This window comes from Paramacrobiotus metropolitanus, unplaced genomic scaffold (genome assembly GCF_019649055.1).
Source record: "Paramacrobiotus metropolitanus isolate TYO unplaced genomic scaffold, Prichtersi_v1.0 Parri_scaffold0000119, whole genome shotgun sequence".
NCBI lineage: Eukaryota > Metazoa > Tardigrada > Eutardigrada > Parachela > Macrobiotidae > Paramacrobiotus > Paramacrobiotus metropolitanus.
Window position 1 is genome coordinate 25,536 of NW_026570339.1, and position 16,203 is coordinate 41,738.

The window sequence follows — 16,203 nt, forward strand, 5'->3', positions numbered from 1 at the left end:
CACCGATCGATAATTGACTCGGTTGGAAACACACAGCCCACCGCGGGCGCGGCTAACTGCCATGCGCCGGCAGTGCCCTTTATTCCACCTGCCAGATCAATTACAAATTCGCCGCTTACAGAATGTTCATTGCCTGACGTGGTCATGCATTCTACAAGCACTTTTCCTTCTTCTCCGATTAACTGCAAACGACGCACACACACTGGAAGAATGCAAGTCACTGAGTAATCTTTCTTTGCATTCACCAGGCCTACACTAACACACCAACCAAAGAAATCCATTCAAAATCCATCAAAAATTAAAATCTCCACAATAAAGCACAACACATAGCGGGACACTGACAGAAAATAAATTCCAAGAGAAGACGACTGTACAGCTAAAACCACACTAAAAACCACCGAAGCCTTAACCGGCGAAAAACAGCCGAGGGCACCAATCAGCCCGGCAACCGGCGTCCATACAAGCCGGAAACCAAAGAAAACCAACCGGCAAAACTAACCAAAAAGACTGGATCCAGTGTCGTGTAGCCGCAGCCCGGCGGGCGGTCCGCGGGTGGGCGGAAGAGAAGAGAGAGATACCGACGCGCACGTTTTGGCCGAGGACGCAGCAGCAACCGGAAGACGCCGGACGAAAGCGTCCGTTCCGTTTAAACGGCGTCCTGTACGTTTCACAGCGAGACCAGATTGTTGGGCGAGACGCTCTCGCCCAGGCCGCCGGCGTCCACCGGCCGCGGCGCCAGGGGCGACTTGCTGGAGGGCGTCTCCGTCGAGCAGCTGGGGATCAGCGGCGTCAGGCCCGTCGGCGTCAGACCTAACATAACCAACCAATTCAGCAATTATTGGCCAATTAAAGGAGCACTTGTCAACTGACCGGTGGGCGTCAGTCCGCTGTGCTCAAAGTTGAAGATGAGTTTCGTCGGGCTGGGCGTGGGCATGGCCAGGTCCAGCAGGCCCCCGCCCAGCTTCACCGGCAGACTGGCCGGCCGCTGCGCGCCCCCGCCGCCCTTCTTCCCGGCGGGGGCCGTCGTGCCGCTGTCGGGGACGACGACGATGGCCGGCGGCGGCATCGCCTCTTCCGGTGGCGGTTGAACTGGAGCTTGTGCTGGCGGCGCCGCTTCCGGCTCCGTCTCCTCCATCTCCACGTCGGCCACCACGACGGCAGGCGGCGGCAGCTCGAACTCCTTCGAGCACACTTGCCGGTGCGCTTGTAGAAGATACTCCATCTCCTCCTTCTCCGCCTGCATCTTCTCGATCTCCGCGCGGATCGCCGCGCCCTGCTCCTCTAATCCTTCCACTTCCTGCAAAAATACATCCAAATAATTAAAAACGTCGACACATGACACAGTAATATATTCAATTAAAATCACACACCAAAATAATTCAATGGAATAAAATCAACTGAAATTATTTCCCAAGTCGGAAGTGCCGAAGCCTACCTCGACAAGTACATTGGTGTGATCCATGCGCCGTTTGCGGCATCGTGCCGCCGCCTGTTTATTCCGTTCGCGACGGACTTTGCGCCGTTCCTCTTCTTCCGGCGTCAACTACAATCAGCCCAATTAAATTTCGGTTGAAATGCCAATACACAAATAAGTATTATAGCCGTGAAAATTCTGATAGCAGCAATTAATAAACGCTAGTAATGTGAAAACTGCGTACCGTGTCGCCGTGCCAACCGCCCAGTTACCGCAGCACAATTAACTACGTAGAAATCTATAAGGCGTGTCGCTGTGCCAACCGCCCGCCGCTACCGTACACCGTGCCTACCTTTTCATCGCGAGCAGCGCGTCGTCCGCCGCCGCGGCCCTTGCCGCCCGTGGTGCTGCCGCTGCCCGAGGGCCCGGGGGATTCGGATTGCTGGTGGCTCATGAGCAGCGTGCCGTTGGCCATGCGCTGGCCGGCGGGGAAGAGCAGCCCCCCCTCAGGGGCGCCGGGGGCGCTGGTCGTCAGCAGCAGGCGCGTCCCGGGCTGGCCCTGCAGATTCTGGAGATTCTGCAGCTGCAGCGTCACGCCCGGCTCCTGTTTGATGTGGCTGGCTCCGGAGGAGGTGGGCACGCCGGACTGCAGCAAGAAGGTGGGGATGACGTTGTTGGGCAGGGAGCTGGTGTGGATCAACTGGCCGCCGCTGACTGCTGTGCCGTTAACGTTGACGTTGCCTGCGTTGACATACTGCGCCTGACTGAAGGCCGCCGTGGATGTGTACACGGGATTGGGATTGCCTCCCGGTTGGAGCATCTGCAACACGGCACACTGGTTATCGATTGTTTCGGGCGATGATTCAACCATCTCAACCAGCCGCCGCGGCGCAGCGGGATCAACATCAAATCATCACTGGCTAGCGCGGGTGGGCTGGCTTTCCATGTGATGCACAATCTAACTGCTTACGCTAACTGCCCTGTATCTCACACATTACACTGAACTGCTAGAACAGAATTGCAACAAGTAGCGCACTAATTATACCCTGATTGCGCGTATGCCAATGTATTCCTGTTATGCAACACACTACTCTAACGGATCGGTACAGAGAACGCAGCGGCTCAGCCTAGTTGTAAACAGAAAGCAGGCACTGGTAACGCACGGAATAGTCATCGGATACGTACGATCAAAGCGGGATGGGAATCAGGGAAGACTGGCGATTTTTACCTCCCGGATAAATCAATAAAATAGGATGGTTCTTCAGCGGTATGGACGCTCTTTGTGGTTCACAGACGATGAACAAGACAAAGCTAAGGGAGACCCACAGACAGAAATGGAAATCCGTGATTCACGCACTCATTCATCGCGCACATCCGACAGCGTGCTGCGATGAGTCATCACCGACCAGACGGAGCCGACAACCGACGCCGTCGCGGCCTGAACCGGCACCGCGCTGTTTTCTTGAATCGGGTGTCCGTAGATCGGTAGAGAATAATTTCTACCCTAGATATTTTTTCCTACATGTACATAATAAAAATCTAAATTTTATTTATGATCTTACGTAGAATCCGCCGTGCGCTGGCGTCATCGGCGTCACCGGCTCGAAATCGTAGTTAACGGTCCGGACCGGTCCGTTGGCGGTCTTACTGGCCAAATGGCAGAGAATGTGCGCCGCTTCGGTGTGGCGCTGATTGTGCGCCGAACTGGCGCCGGCTCGTTTGGCCATTGCGTGATTGCAGATGCCGATAAATACCCACTTTCGCTGTTTGTTCGGCCGGAAAAGAAATCAACGCCAACGCCGAAACGGATCTAGCGATCGTCAAACGCCGCGCTATCGGTTGCATCGGGTCTGGCTGATACCTATCGAAAATTCACCGGCCACTCCTTGGAGAAATAAAAATTAATTTGCGGTTACGAATTGCGCACGGCAATAATTCTCTCCCGAATTATACGCGTATATAACAAACAGGTCAATACGGTTTATCAACCGGAAGTGACCACAAAATGTCCTGGATTCCGGGGAAAATTAAAAACGGGATGATTGTGGTTTAATTAGAAGAAACAGTGTGGTTTAATCAATCGCTACGGCCGAGTAAGTGAAAACAAAAAATGCGCGACTGTGGTTTCCGGTTCGGAAAAGTGTGGCGTTGCGTTAAAGTGCGCGATGTGTGTCAGCTGCGTGGCTGTTGTGTTGGGTGTGAGTCATGTGTGCCAGATCGGCCATTAGTGTAATAATAATTTTATATATGCCGCCACAAAAGTGACGTTCTTCGCCGAGAACGGCGGAACGCGTACGAAGCCAGTTGTGTTTATGGCTCTGAGCGGTGTACGCACACTGCAGTGCCGGTTTAATAACAAGAAAACGACCTGGTTTCGCCGCGGTAAAAGCGCAGCAAACGTGTACTGCGTCACAAACCGGACAAAGTATAAACCAGCCATTTTATGCACGTATTTTGACCGAATAATTGTGATAATATTTAGTTTTCTAATTTTACGAAAAATAATTATAATTTATTTTTAATAACTTCACACCGAATAATTATCATTTTTTTTAGTTATTTTACACCGAATAATTTCAATTTTAATTCCACTTTTTCTTGGTTTGTATCAAAAACATACTTTAATCATCTTTAAACAGTTGTAAATCAATCGCATTTTGTAAAAAACAGCAGAATATCCCCGGCGATAAATTACGCTGTATAGTACATCATACACTTTGGAATTATCGGGCAAAACGAGAAGCTTTCGATCGCAGCACGGAAACCGAGGTTAAATCGCAGATAAAAAATTACAACCGATTATTCAATTAAAAAAATACGGATCAAATTAGAAAGGGCGAATATTATTTGCAGGGTTAATCGAAAACGAGCGCAACAACACCGCCTGACGGAAATCATCGGACTGGTCCGCGGAATCACCCGCTCACATCGCCCATGGCACCGCGCCGGACGGGACGGCCGGATTTGTGGATTTACGCGGTGGAAATGGAGCGCGCTTCCGGCAGGAAGGCTTCCCAGTATTTGATCAGCTAAAGCATTCATCCAATTATTTTTTAGTAATTTTTTAAGATTTTTACAACGCTTCCCAGTATTTATTTAATCAGCTAAACAATTCATCCAATTATTTTTTTACTATTTTTCTGTAAATTTTACAACATTCCCAGTACCTATTTATTATTTTTACAGCGCATCCCACTTCCCAGTAATTTTATCAGCTGCAGAATTCGACAATTTATTTTTAAATAATTGTTAAAAAAAATTTATAATGCTTCGCAAGCGTACCTGCTGTTGGTGCAGCATGAGCGCTTCCAGATATTTCACCAGCGTCTCCTTAAAGTCCTTAACGCGGATCTTGTCGAAGCGCTCCATCTCCTTCTTGATCATCTTGGAAATATCGTTGAAATCCTTCTCGCCCTGCTCCACTTTGTCTTCCCACTAAATCAACCCAAAATGTCAGCAACTTGAGCAAATCGCACAAATTACGGAATTTATTCGGAACGATAAATCAAAAATTTATTCCTCATTTAATTTTGGTAAATAACAATTTCTAAAGTATTAACTTAAAAATATTTGTTTCTATCTGCAGTCAATTTATAAATACTGAATAATTAGGATAATTAAATTGTTTAATTTTTAAGAAAAGCGAAATGCCCGCACGGACCTCGCGGACTTCGTCGGAGGCGGCCTGGATCTTGTCGTGCTTGCCGGCCAGCTCCAGCTTGACCTTGGCCTCGCGCTTCTTGGCCAGCGTGCTCTGCGCGCTCGTCCAGTTGGCGTAGATCTTGGTGCGCTGGTGCAGCACCTCCTGCGGAACAATTAGCCATTAATACAGCCTCCGCTGAATAATTCCATCAATAAATAACACAAGAATAAATCCATTAAATTAAGATACGCGTGGCTGGCTTGCCTTGACGGTGGTGAGGAGGCCGATGTAGTCGCGCAGCATCTCGGCCAGGACGTAGTAGTCGGTGGTGCCCTGCTCCTGGTACAGCAGGTCGATCTTCTCCTCCGTCTCCGCCAGCTGGCTGAGCGCCCGCGACAGCGACGTGTGCTCCTCGCAGTTGGCCAGCATCGCCGCGCTCTTCGCGAACATCCCCGTCGCATTGGCCAAATCTGCACAAATTAATCCGGAATAATTAACCCATAATTACTGAAACATGATAACATTAATTACGGCAATAAACTATAACTTGCACTAATTACAGTAGTTTTAAAAATCTGAATTTAATTGAAATAATCTGAATTAAATGTATTAAAAAATACATCAGTATATCCACTAATTCAGATTTATTATCCGACCAATTAAATGCCCGTCTCGCTGACCTCGGCGGTGGTGGTAGAGCGATTCGACGCTGGCGTGCAGCTTCTTCAGCTGCATCTCCATGTTGTCGATCTGCGAGGTCTTTTCTTCGAACCACTGCAAAAACCATCCAAATAAACAGCCAACATCGCCAACGAACGATCAGAAGAGTATACTTCGTCCTTCTCCTCCATCTTGCTGGTGATGCGCGTCACCTGCTCGCCCACCTTCCCGAACAACCGCATCACGCCGGCCCCGCTGAAGGCGCTGGTGTTGCTGGCCTTGGGCAGCGTCTCGTCCATCTCCAGGAACTCCCGCAAGTCGGGGTCCATGCGCAGCACCGGGTGCTGCGCCGTGCGCGCCAGGAAGCGCTCCAGCGCCGCGCGACGCCGCTCCACGAATTCTCCTGTAAGGAAACGGCCACATTATTTTCAAGAATTATTCTTAATACGAAAATAAAATTATAAAATCAAATAAATTCCATTTTTAATCCGAAGAATAATGAATAAATCGGGCAAATTTAAAAGGAATTAATTTTAATAAAATAAACAGTTAATAACAGCGCGTACCGGAAGCGCCGTCGGGCGCGGTGGTGTCGCCCTTGGACATTTTGACCTTGGCCATCCCGGCCACGCTCTTCTCGGGCGCCGGCGGCACGAAGCGGCCGACGTGCACGTGCTTCTCCTGCAGCTTCTCGTGCAGGCCCAGGAAGTCGCTGAAGCGGCGCACCACCGAGAACTTGCGGCGCCGGAAGACGGCCAGGTTCGTCTCCGTGCTGACTTTGTACTGCACGTACGCCTGCAGTCCCTCGTTCACCTTCTGCGGCTCGCTCACCGTCACCGTCACGAACTTGTCGTCCTCCTCCTTTCCCTCGTCCTCCGTAATCTATCAAATTATCACTGATTTTTGACTTCTCTTTTTTTCTAAAGAATTTCTTAGGAAATTTCCCAAAAAAAAACAGAAAATAAATGAGAAAATTTTAAGAAAAATAGTGCAAGGTTTTATAGGGCTCACGCTAAGGCTGTAAGGAAAGGAAGAACTGAAAAAACATTTTACACCCAATCACCAGCGAAAATAAGAAAACAATAATTTCTGTCGTAAATAAGTTACAAACATCACCTGTTCTACACGGCGCACGCTGTTCCACTTATTGAAAATAAATCAATTAAATCTACATGCAAACGAAAAAATACTAAAAATACGTTGCATAACTTACGACACGTTTCGGCGCCGTGAAGGGCTCCTCGCGGTCGCGCTCGGTGGAAGAACTGGAGTCGGAGACGTAGTTGATTTTGGAGATGGTGGTCGACGTCAGCGACGTCTGAGAGGCGTCGTCGCGGTCCGCCTCCTCGCGACTCTGGCTGTCCCGGCCCAGATCGATCTTGGTGAAGTCCGGCGGTGTCATGTCGCTGCCGCCGCCGAAGGGGTTGTTCTTCGCCGCAGCAAACTCATCGCTCGGAGTTGTTTCCTGCAGAGAAACAGACGAGCAAATCACCACGCTCTGCTTTAATCGTTCCTCCACAGTCAACACTGGCGCAAGCAAACATGTCCATGTACTGCCCAATGCACTCTGTTTAACCACAACAGGGAAACGCGCAGGAGAACCCCGTTTACCCACGCATGTTGCTCCTCTTCGCGTTCTCATTGCATTTCGTGCCAGTAAACTGCCAAACGGCCTTCCCTACGCAGATTATACCGAAGAAATCCTTTTAGAAAATAAAAACAAACCTCTAGAGCAGACTGGAACATGTCTTCATCCGGTTCAGGCTTGTTAAAGTCGATGTCCGTAAATGCAGGTGGGCCTTCGCGTCCGTCCGACATTTTACTGGTGTGCTAGTCAACTCGCGAATCGACTTTTTACCTGCTTCAAGATAATAGTATTGCCGCACAAGATGCCAGACTTGGGTGTTTATTCTCACGATTAATTAAAAAGGAAAACCAGATCAAATCTCCAAAACACATTCAGAAAGCTTAAAGCAGAGAGCACAAGCTGTGACAAGCAAAAATGAAAAATCCAAAAGCGAAAAAAGTAAGTATTAATTTATTGATGATTCTCGCCGGGATGGCGCCCTGGGGCGGTTGGGAGCCGTGCGACTCAGGTGCGACGGGAAGTCATCGTAAGCACATAACAACAAGTGCTTATCCCGGCACTCTTTAAACAGCGCGCGTTCGCAAACTATGTTGTTTGTTAATTGGGCAGATACATGAAAATTCACAGAAAACCATCCTCTGCAAACGAGGAAAAAACGCGTGATAAAAATGTTTACAGTATTCTTAAATCAAGCGCCAGTGCTATGACCACGGTATTGCACCACCGCGCATATGACAGCACGCGAACAGAAACAGAGCGCATGCGTAGTTCTCCTGTTGGCGCACAGTAAAATCCCTGTCTGTTAGTGACGTCAAAATGACACACTGCCAGTCTGCAATCGCGGCGAGAATCACGAATTGATAAAATTTAATCAAAAAACTGTACTGTACTAGCTGCCCTGGTATGTACAATAGTAGTACGTACTTCACCATCAGGTGTGCGCTGCCAGCACAAGTACGCCAGCCGTGTCCAATCGCAGCTTCCGCCCATTGTTATCGGGCCCTCCCACACGCGGCACGCTGAAGCGTGCTTCAGCAGCAGCCAGCGCACTTTTCGTTGCGGCGCTTGCGATCAACGACCGCTGCTCACTGCTGGCGCTGCACTCGTCGCCATTGTTTGATTTCACCACCGGGAACGAAGAGCTGTGAAATACGCTGCACTTTCATTCACGCACGGGCACGCACTTTCCAGCCTTGCATAATCCTCTTTCCTGCCTTGCTTGATCTTATTAATTTTGACCTGACTTCCGTCACTTCCCAGACCATGGCTTCAAAGCGAAGTCCCAGCGGTTCTCCCCGGGCATCCCAGTCACCATCTAAGAAAGCCCCTGAGACGCACCCAGAGTTTTATCTGATTGTAGGAATACGTGAGTACCAGTGAAGTTGAGGATTGCTGCAGGTCAACAGCAATAACCAAAATATTTGCTGATTTTTTAAAGGAAATAGCGTTTGCGCATTTTGCAAACTAACGTTCAACGTCACTTCGCTTTTTTTAACCTTTAATTTTGTAGACCAGAAAAATGATTATGTTGTTTTTTTACTTAAAATTTATTGTTAAAATTTTAATGGCTGTGCTGCCTGTGCAGTGTCGTCGCGAACGCAAATTTGTTGATGAGTGAGTTGGTCAGTTGCATGGTCCAGTAAATAACGGATAATTATTATTAAATTTATTGATAAATAAAAATATTTAAGTCGTATGACGTCGTGTGCTTGTTTAGAGAGAGGAACTGCATTTCCTGTTTTCGAGGAGCTGGAGGAGCTGCTGCGCGATTCCACGGCAGTCACGGCGCGGAAGTTTTTGACAGCCGTAACTGCATGGCCCTACTTCAAGTCCTGCGTGGAGAAAGAGAGCTCCATCATCAGTTCCCGCGATGCTGCGTCGCGCATCTACGGCCTCCCAGAATGGCCCTGGCCGAACGCACGCAAGGGCGAAGTGGACGACATCATTGCTATAAAGGGTACCAGCGGACAGCGGGAAGTGTGCCTTAACGTGGTCAGGTAAGTCCCTGATTTTGTTGAATGCAATCGTACTGCGTATGAATCAACAGTTTATTCGTGTGGCCGATAATGTCAGTGCTTGAGAGCACGCCAAGGTCGAAGCATGTCGAGCAGTTGGTTTTCATGCCATTTAACGATTTACGTGGGGAATTCCATCAGGAAAATTTTGGAGAATATTTCGTCTGTCCGCAGACAGGCAGCAGTTGTGTAACCAGTGAAATCTTCCATTTAGGAACCTTCCCTTGTCCGGTTTGACCTGGGATGTGACCGATGATCTCCCGAAGGCAGGCGGCGAGGGCCCGAGCACCAGCGGCCAAAGCGGAGCGGGTGGAGGGGCGCCGCACGCGTCGGGAGCGACTACCTCTGCAGGTGTGCTCTTCAAGTTTCGCCCGTGGCAACCGAAACTGGACGGTATGCAAGTCTGCGAAGAAATGGATTGCATTTTTATTTAAATAAATCATTGCGGTTAATATTGCGATTTATCAGTATCAAAACGTGTTATTAAGGTTGAATATTGTCTTTATTGTGACCATTAATGTTACACTAGTAATTTGCGTAAATTGGTATTAATTTTAATTGTTCAATTGATTACTCCCGACAAGTTGACTTTGACGAAATTATTTTTTAATTATTTGCATTGGTAAATTAATTAGACAATTAGTAAATTTAGTTACATCATCACGTATTAGCGCAGCTCAGTGTAATCATGGCTGCAGTTTACGCGGAATTGTAACTGCTTGGTTGTGTGCGTAGGAAGCGACGTGAGCAAGAAGGACGCCAAGCAGCCCCACCGCATGGCGCCGGATGAGCCCGTGCTGGCGGCCCCGGCGAAGCCGGAGGAGCGCAGGTCCGACTCCCGGCGCGAGGCCAACGCGGCGGCCGACAGCGTGAAGCACGCCGCCGGCGGTGTCGTGCAGCAGAGTGGTCGGAAACGGAAGGCGAGCAGTGACGAAGGCGACAAGAAGCGCCGCGACGGCGGCCAGGCCGCGCGGGCCATCGACGAGCCCCTCCAGGACCGCGCCGCCGCCGCCGAGGTCTCGCAGCGGCAGGATAAGGGGCCGGACGCCGGGCAGCATGGCCGCCGTTCCCACGAGCAGGCTGAAGTGGAATCGGCGCAGTTGGCCAGCGTGAGCGGGCAGAAGGTTGTTGGTAAGCACTAAGCAGATTAGTTTTCTCATTTATTTTCCTTAATTTCGCGTTTGGCTGTCAGGACTGTAACAGGTTAGCCGTTGCATTTTGTTTACGTGATATTTTTTTTCCATTTTGTTTACGTAATATTCGTAATATTGTCGTGAATTTGCATTTCTTTTCTAAAGTCCGTGTACAGTATATTCATAAACTGCAAAGTGATCGTTGCCGTTGAATATCCATGAGCTGATTGATTTTCAAGATTTGCACCTTTTGACTTTGTTGTTTAAAGCCAGCTTTAACGAGATTAGTTAGTATGCACTTGGCTTGTAAGTTGTAACGACCGACCGATTTCCGCCGCTGGTAAATTAACTGTGAAAAAATTCGTTAATACATAAATTGTTAGGTCGTTAATAAACTGCGAAATACCGTAATTACTCGTTAATTGCGAAATAATTACTCGTTAATAATCTGCGAAATAATTACTCATGAATGAATTGCGAACTCATTAGTCGTTAATAAATTGCAATAAATCCGCGTTAATTAATTGCGAAATAATTACTCGTTAATTAACTGCGAAATAATTACTCGTTAAATTACTGCGAAATAATTACTCGTTAATAAGCTGCCAAATAATTACTCGTTAATTAATAGCGGAATAATTACTCGTTAATTATTTGCGAAATAATTACTCGTTAATCAATTGCAATAATTACGCGTTAATTAATTGCGAAATAATTACGCGTTAATTAACTGCGAATAATTACTCGTTAAATTACTGCGAAATAATTACTCGTTGATAATCTGCGAAATAATTACTCGTTAATTAATTGCGAAATAATTACTCGTTAATTAACTGCGAAATAATTACTCGTTAATTTATTGCGAAAAATTACTCGTTAATAACTTGCGAAATAATTACTCGTTAATAAGTTGGGAAATAATTACTCGTTAATCAATTGCGAAATAATTATTCGTTAATAAATTGGGAAATAATTACTCGTTAAATTACTGCGAAATAATTACTCGTTAATAAGCTGCCAAATAATTACTCGTTAATTCATGGCGAAATAATTACTCGTTAATCAATTGCAATAATTACGCGTTAATTAATTGCGAAATAATTACGCGTTAATTAACTGCGAATAATTACTCGTTAAATTACTGCGAAATAATTACTCGTTGATAATCTGCGAAATAATTACTCGTTAATTAATTGCGAAATAATTACTCGTTAATTAACTGCGAAATAATTACTCGTTAATTTATTGCGAAAAATTACTCGTTAATAACTTGCGAAATAATTACTCGTTAATAAGTTGGGAAATAATTACTCGTTAATCAATTGCGAAATAATTATTCGTTAATAAATTGGGAAATAATTACTCGTTAAATTACTGCGAAATAATTACTCGTTAATAAGCTGCCAAATAATTACTCGTTAATTCATAGCGAAATAATTACTCGTTAATTAATTGCGAACTCATTAGTCGTTAATAAATTGGAAATAATTACTCGTTAATAAATTGCAATAATTACTCGTTAATCAATTGCGAAATAAATACTCGTTAATTAACTGGGAAATAATTACTCGTTAATTGGTGGGAAATCATTACTCGTTAATAAATTGGGAAATAATTACTCGTTAATGAATTGCAATAATTACTCGTTAATCAACTGCGAAATAAATACTCGTTAATTAACTGGGAAATAATTACTCGTTAATTAATTGGGAAATCATTACTCGTTAATAAATTGGGAAATAATTACTCGTTAATGAATTGCAATAATTACTCGTTAATCAACTGCGAAATAAATACTCGTTAATTAACTGGGAAATAATTACTCGTTAATTAATTGTTGGGAAATCATTACTCGTTAATAAATTGGGAAATAATTACTCGTTAATTATTTGCGAAATAATTACTCGTTAATCAATTGCAATAATTACGCGTTAATTAACTGCGAAATAATTACTCGTTAATTAACTGCGAATAATTACTCGCATTAGCGCAGCGCCATGTAATCATGACTGCAGTTTAGGCGGAATTGTAATTGTTCGGTTTCCGTGCGTAGCCAGCGACGAGGACGCCAAGGGCACGGGCCAGGAGACGCCGGACGAGCATGTGCAGGCGGCCGACGAGAAGAAGGAAGCGCTGAAGCCCGACGCCCGGCACGAGCCCGAGGAAGCGGCCGACACCCTGGAGCATGCCGCCGGCGACGTCCTGCAGCAACCGGCCGGTGAGAAAGGGAGCGACGAGAAGCGCCGGGAAGAAGTGGACGAGTCCGGCCAGGAGCGGGCCACCGGCGCCAGCGCCAGCGCTACCGGCGTGGACCAGGCGCAGCATGCGATGGAGGCGTGTCGTCGTACGCTGGTGGCGGTGCGGGATGAGGCTGGGACGGCGCTGTCGGACGCTGGGCCGTCGCAGGCTGCCCCCGTCCGTGCGTTCGCGGCGCGCGTGGGCGTCCTCTTCGTCTCGTTGGCGGACATCTCCTCCCTGGCGCTCGCGTCCTCCATCGAGGCGTCCGACGTCCAGGAGGGCCTGCTGGAGTTGGCCGCCAAGCTGGAGAAGGGCGGGGCCTCGTCCACCGGCGGCGGGGGCTCTGTTGAGGACCGCGAGCAAGAGCCGCATGGCAGCAAGTGAGCGCTGAGTGACGCTGACCCAGCGGATGGTACTCTTTTCGTCTTTATCATTCGCCGGCTCATTTGATCGCGTTTTATAATCGTACACTTTTCCGCCTTGAGCGAGTAATTTCTTTACAGTCTTTGAATCAAATGTTTCGGTAATCGGTACGCTTTTTTTGGAGATGTTGTTTGCGTGTAACCGCTAAATTGGGTTGTACTGCGCGAACGCTTCTGTATGGTGTTGTGCGGTATTTTTGGACGACTTTTTCTTTGTACGGCTAACGGGGATCTCTTTTTTTGTGAACAGCAGTGTTTTGTATTGTGGCCAACGTTGGGCTTTCAGGGACAAATTTTTTTTTTTGATAAATGAGGATCGGTATCTGTAGTTACGGCTAGCAAGTGTGCCAGATTTAATGTAGCACAATTCCCATATCTATTGCCATATTCTACTGTATATATGCCCCTTACTATATGCGCCGACTGCTTTTCGGCTGCGGAAAATGTGTGTGCCAAAAGTCCTGCGTACTGGGCAACCCCTGCAGGTTCGGTATTTTCGAAAGCCTTCAGATTCATTCGATCTGTTCAACCTATAGCTCAAAAAATGCAGAAAAAAGTTTTATTATGAAAAATAAAATGTTTGCAGGTAAAAAGTTTCCGGAGAAGCGAGATATCAACGTCTTATATAAATTGCAGTTAGCATACAAGTCTATGGCAAACTGCCCCGTAGAGGAGTATGTTAAACGCAAAAAGCGTTAATCGTTGATATCTCGCTTGTCCAAAAACTTTTTACTTGCAAACTTTCTATTTTTCTTATTAAATTTTTTTCCTGCATTTTTTAAGCTATAGCCTCAACAGATTGGTCGTAACTGAAGGCTTTCTAGAATCTAGAGGGCAGTATTATTACATTAAAAAATTTTCTGTAAAATTGCAAGCAGTTAAGCGACAGCAAGATTTTTGAATCTGGCGCAGCACCCGTGGGTGGCATGCGATAGCGACAACTTCGGCACGCAAACCGAGCGCGCACCTGCTTCGCACATCGATTTTAAAATGCTAAAAAGCTGTCGGGGCATAGGTAAGGGGCATATATTCATTCTATATTTTCTATTCCCATATCTATCATGTCAGGCATCACACACAGGCACTCAACTCAAGTGGAAATTCAACGAGGCGACGCCGTCTGTGTACTCGGAACAATGGAAAAAGCGGCAGCGTTAAATGAAATTGTGTTGCTGTGATTATTGTTCTTGCTATGTTATGTACTGTCCCTGTATTCCACGCATTAAAACTACACCGCTGTATGGTGCACTTAAGGAAAATGCCCCGGTACATAGTCTCAAGAATGGGATACATACACTAAAACTTTCGCTTTCGCGCACTTCGAATCACATTTTTGTAATACTTTATGTCATTCTAAAGCTAAACGGTCTGTGTGCATTGTTCTGAAAACCGTTTGCGCGCGCAACATCCGGTTGCCGAGATATAGCGAAACAAAATGGGTGAAAAGTTGAAATGCATTGTTGTGCAGCGAAAGTCTGGTTATTACCCGATCTTTTTGAAACCTCGCTATAAAAGACATATCTGTATGGCCATAACATGAATTTCAAAAATTTTAAAATTCATTTAAAAATTATGGGTAAGTGCTATGAACCGGAAATCGGTTCACTTTCGACTTTTATAGTATAGTTTCAAGAAGATCGGGTAATAACCAGACTTTAAAAACCACGAAGCACCAGAACATCACCCAGTACTTCTTGTTCCGAGCGGTGTGTGGGGAGACAGTGGGACCACTCGGACCGGAAGCCTCCAGGCTGCTCAGCGAAGTGGGCAGGATGATATGGCAGGCGCTTGCACTTTTCATCATTTTGATGGCGATCGCCTATTGAAATATTTCTTTAAATCTTGAGTATCTAGAAGTCTGCTGACTACTCGTATGGTCGTTCAAGTGAAACACTATGATAAGTGAATAAGCGATGGTCGTTCAATGAAACACCCGAAATATTAAATTCTAAACCGATTTTCTTCCAGTTTTTCTTTTATCCACTGAGGATTTACTTTACAGAGTACGAAATTTTAAAAGCTGCACCGTTTTTTGCAATTGCGTCAAAGAAATCAGTGACGAAAGCGCTTTAGCCACGCCATGAGCCACTGCACTAACTTATATAATTGAGTCACCGCCGCATTATGGCGGCTGTTATCGCCGTGTTAGAAGTTGATTTAGAGGGGAGCTCGAATTCAGTTTAAAGACATCAACTTTGAAGAAATGAGGAAAAAACTTAAATTAAACAGAAACCAAGCTTACTAAATTAACTTCTAACACGGCGATGGCACAGCCGCCCATGTACGGCGGCGATTCCAATTATGTGAGCTTAGTGCAGTGGCTCATGTGTCATGGCTAAAGCGCTTTCGTCACTGATTTCTTTACGACGCAATTGCAAGAAAACGGTTCAAGCTTTTTTAAAAATTTTAAGTACTCTGTAAAGGGTAAATCCTCCTTAATTGGATAAAGAAAAAAACCGGAAGAAAATCGGTTTGGGGAATTTAATATTTCGGGTGTTTCATTGAACGACCATCGCTTATTCACTTATCATAGTGTTTCACTTGAACGACCATACGAGTAGATCACTGCTCTATCCCGTGAAGACAATATTATGCACTTTAACCATGTAATACGCTCTTGACGTTGTTAACGAAAATGGCCCGGTACATACAGGTAATGTCAAAAAATATGGTATATCTGTACAGATACATACACCAAAACTTTCGCTTTCGCGCACTCCTAATCACTTTTTTTGTGTATTTCGTTATATCTCGGCAACCGGATGTTTCTCGCGCAAACGGTTTTCAGAACAATGTACTGTATACAAACCATTTAGATTTAAAATGACATAAAGTATAAATGGGTGAAAAGTTTAAATGCATTGTTGTGTGCCAAAAGTCGGGTTTAAACATCCAAAACACACCCAGACGTCACACAGCATCAAAAGACAGCGGGAACATGCGGCCGAACCACATAGAACATTTGATCAAAATTAGCCGAGGCTGGTGTCGTTCCCAGGATGGATGCAGCATTTCCACGTTGAATTTCGATGCTGGACCTCTGGCGCCGATACTCCGTTGCACGTATCTCACCCGTTTAGGGACACTACT

The 16,203-nt window shown here is 46.1% G+C and overlaps 3 protein-coding genes across 5 annotated transcripts; 1 reads left to right on the top strand and 2 right to left on the bottom strand.

The window, feature by feature from the left end:
* Positions 1-217: 217 nt before the first annotated feature.
* Positions 218-3,560, bottom strand: LOC129598274 (fos-related antigen 2-like). Of its 3 annotated transcripts, none has more exons than XM_055496093.1 (5): positions 2,977-3,560; positions 1,767-2,234; positions 1,436-1,543; positions 871-1,297; positions 218-810 (listed from the first exon to the last, which is right to left on the bottom strand). In XM_055496093.1, exons 1-5 carry the CDS (start codon positions 3,139-3,141, stop codon positions 668-670), a joined length of 1,311 nt encoding a protein of 436 aa, XP_055352068.1. In that variant the 5' UTR covers positions 3,142-3,560; the 3' UTR covers positions 218-667. The 3 variants fall into 3 exon arrangements, with proteins under 3 accessions (XP_055352068.1, XP_055352070.1, XP_055352069.1); XM_055496095.1 differs by lacking the exon at positions 2,977-3,560 and adding an exon at positions 2,643-2,840; XM_055496094.1 differs by lacking the exon at positions 2,977-3,560 and adding an exon at positions 2,600-2,836.
* Positions 3,561-4,007: 447 nt separating this feature from the next.
* LOC129598285 (sorting nexin-2-like) lies at positions 4,008-7,724 on the bottom strand. Its single transcript, XM_055496107.1, has 9 exons — positions 7,443-7,724; positions 6,931-7,182; positions 6,284-6,599; positions 5,891-6,120; positions 5,738-5,831; positions 5,322-5,527; positions 5,076-5,219; positions 4,697-4,849; positions 4,008-4,443 (listed from the first exon to the last, which is right to left on the bottom strand). The coding sequence occupies exons 1-9, from the start codon at positions 7,533-7,535 to the stop codon at positions 4,387-4,389; spliced, it is 1,545 nt and encodes a 514-aa protein (XP_055352082.1). The 5' UTR covers positions 7,536-7,724; the 3' UTR covers positions 4,008-4,386.
* A 541-nt stretch (positions 7,725-8,265) lies between these two features.
* On the top strand, positions 8,266-13,435 carry LOC129598293 (tol-Pal system protein TolA-like). The gene is made up of 5 exons (XM_055496119.1): positions 8,266-8,671; positions 9,023-9,302; positions 9,535-9,713; positions 10,056-10,451; positions 12,507-13,435. Exons 1-5 carry the CDS (start codon positions 8,569-8,571, stop codon positions 13,073-13,075), a joined length of 1,527 nt encoding a protein of 508 aa, XP_055352094.1. The 5' UTR covers positions 8,266-8,568; the 3' UTR covers positions 13,076-13,435.
* The last annotated feature ends 2,768 nt before the right edge of the window (positions 13,436-16,203 follow it).

Coding starts and splice junctions, on each gene's coding strand:
- LOC129598293 (XM_055496119.1), top strand. CDS start 8,569: ATGGCTTCAAAGCGAAGTCCCAGCGGTTCTCCCCGGGCATCCCAGTCA. Junction 9,714..10,055: donor GTGGCAACCGAAACTGGACG/GTATGCAAGTCT, acceptor TTGTGTGCGTAG/GAAGCGACGTGAGCAAGAAG. Junction 10,452..12,506: donor GAGCGGGCAGAAGGTTGTTG/GTAAGCACTAAG, acceptor TTCCGTGCGTAG/CCAGCGACGAGGACGCCAAG.
- LOC129598274 (XM_055496093.1), bottom strand. CDS start 3,141: ATGGCCAAACGAGCCGGCGCCAGTTCGGCGCACAATCAGCGCCACACC. Junction 2,235..2,976: donor CAGCGCACGGCGGATTCTAC/GTAAGATCATAA, acceptor GCCGTGTTGCAG/ATGCTCCAACCGGGAGGCAA. Junction 1,298..1,435: donor ACACCAATGTACTTGTCGAG/GTAGGCTTCGGC, acceptor GTATTTTTGCAG/GAAGTGGAAGGATTAGAGGA.
- LOC129598285 (XM_055496107.1), bottom strand. CDS start 7,535: ATGTCGGACGGACGCGAAGGCCCACCTGCATTTACGGACATCGACTTT. Junction 6,600..6,930: donor TCACGGCGCCGAAACGTGTC/GTAAGTTATGCA, acceptor ATAATTTGATAG/ATTACGGAGGACGAGGGAAA. Junction 4,850..5,075: donor CCTCCGACGAAGTCCGCGAG/GTCCGTGCGGGC, acceptor GGGTTGATTTAG/TGGGAAGACAAAGTGGAGCA.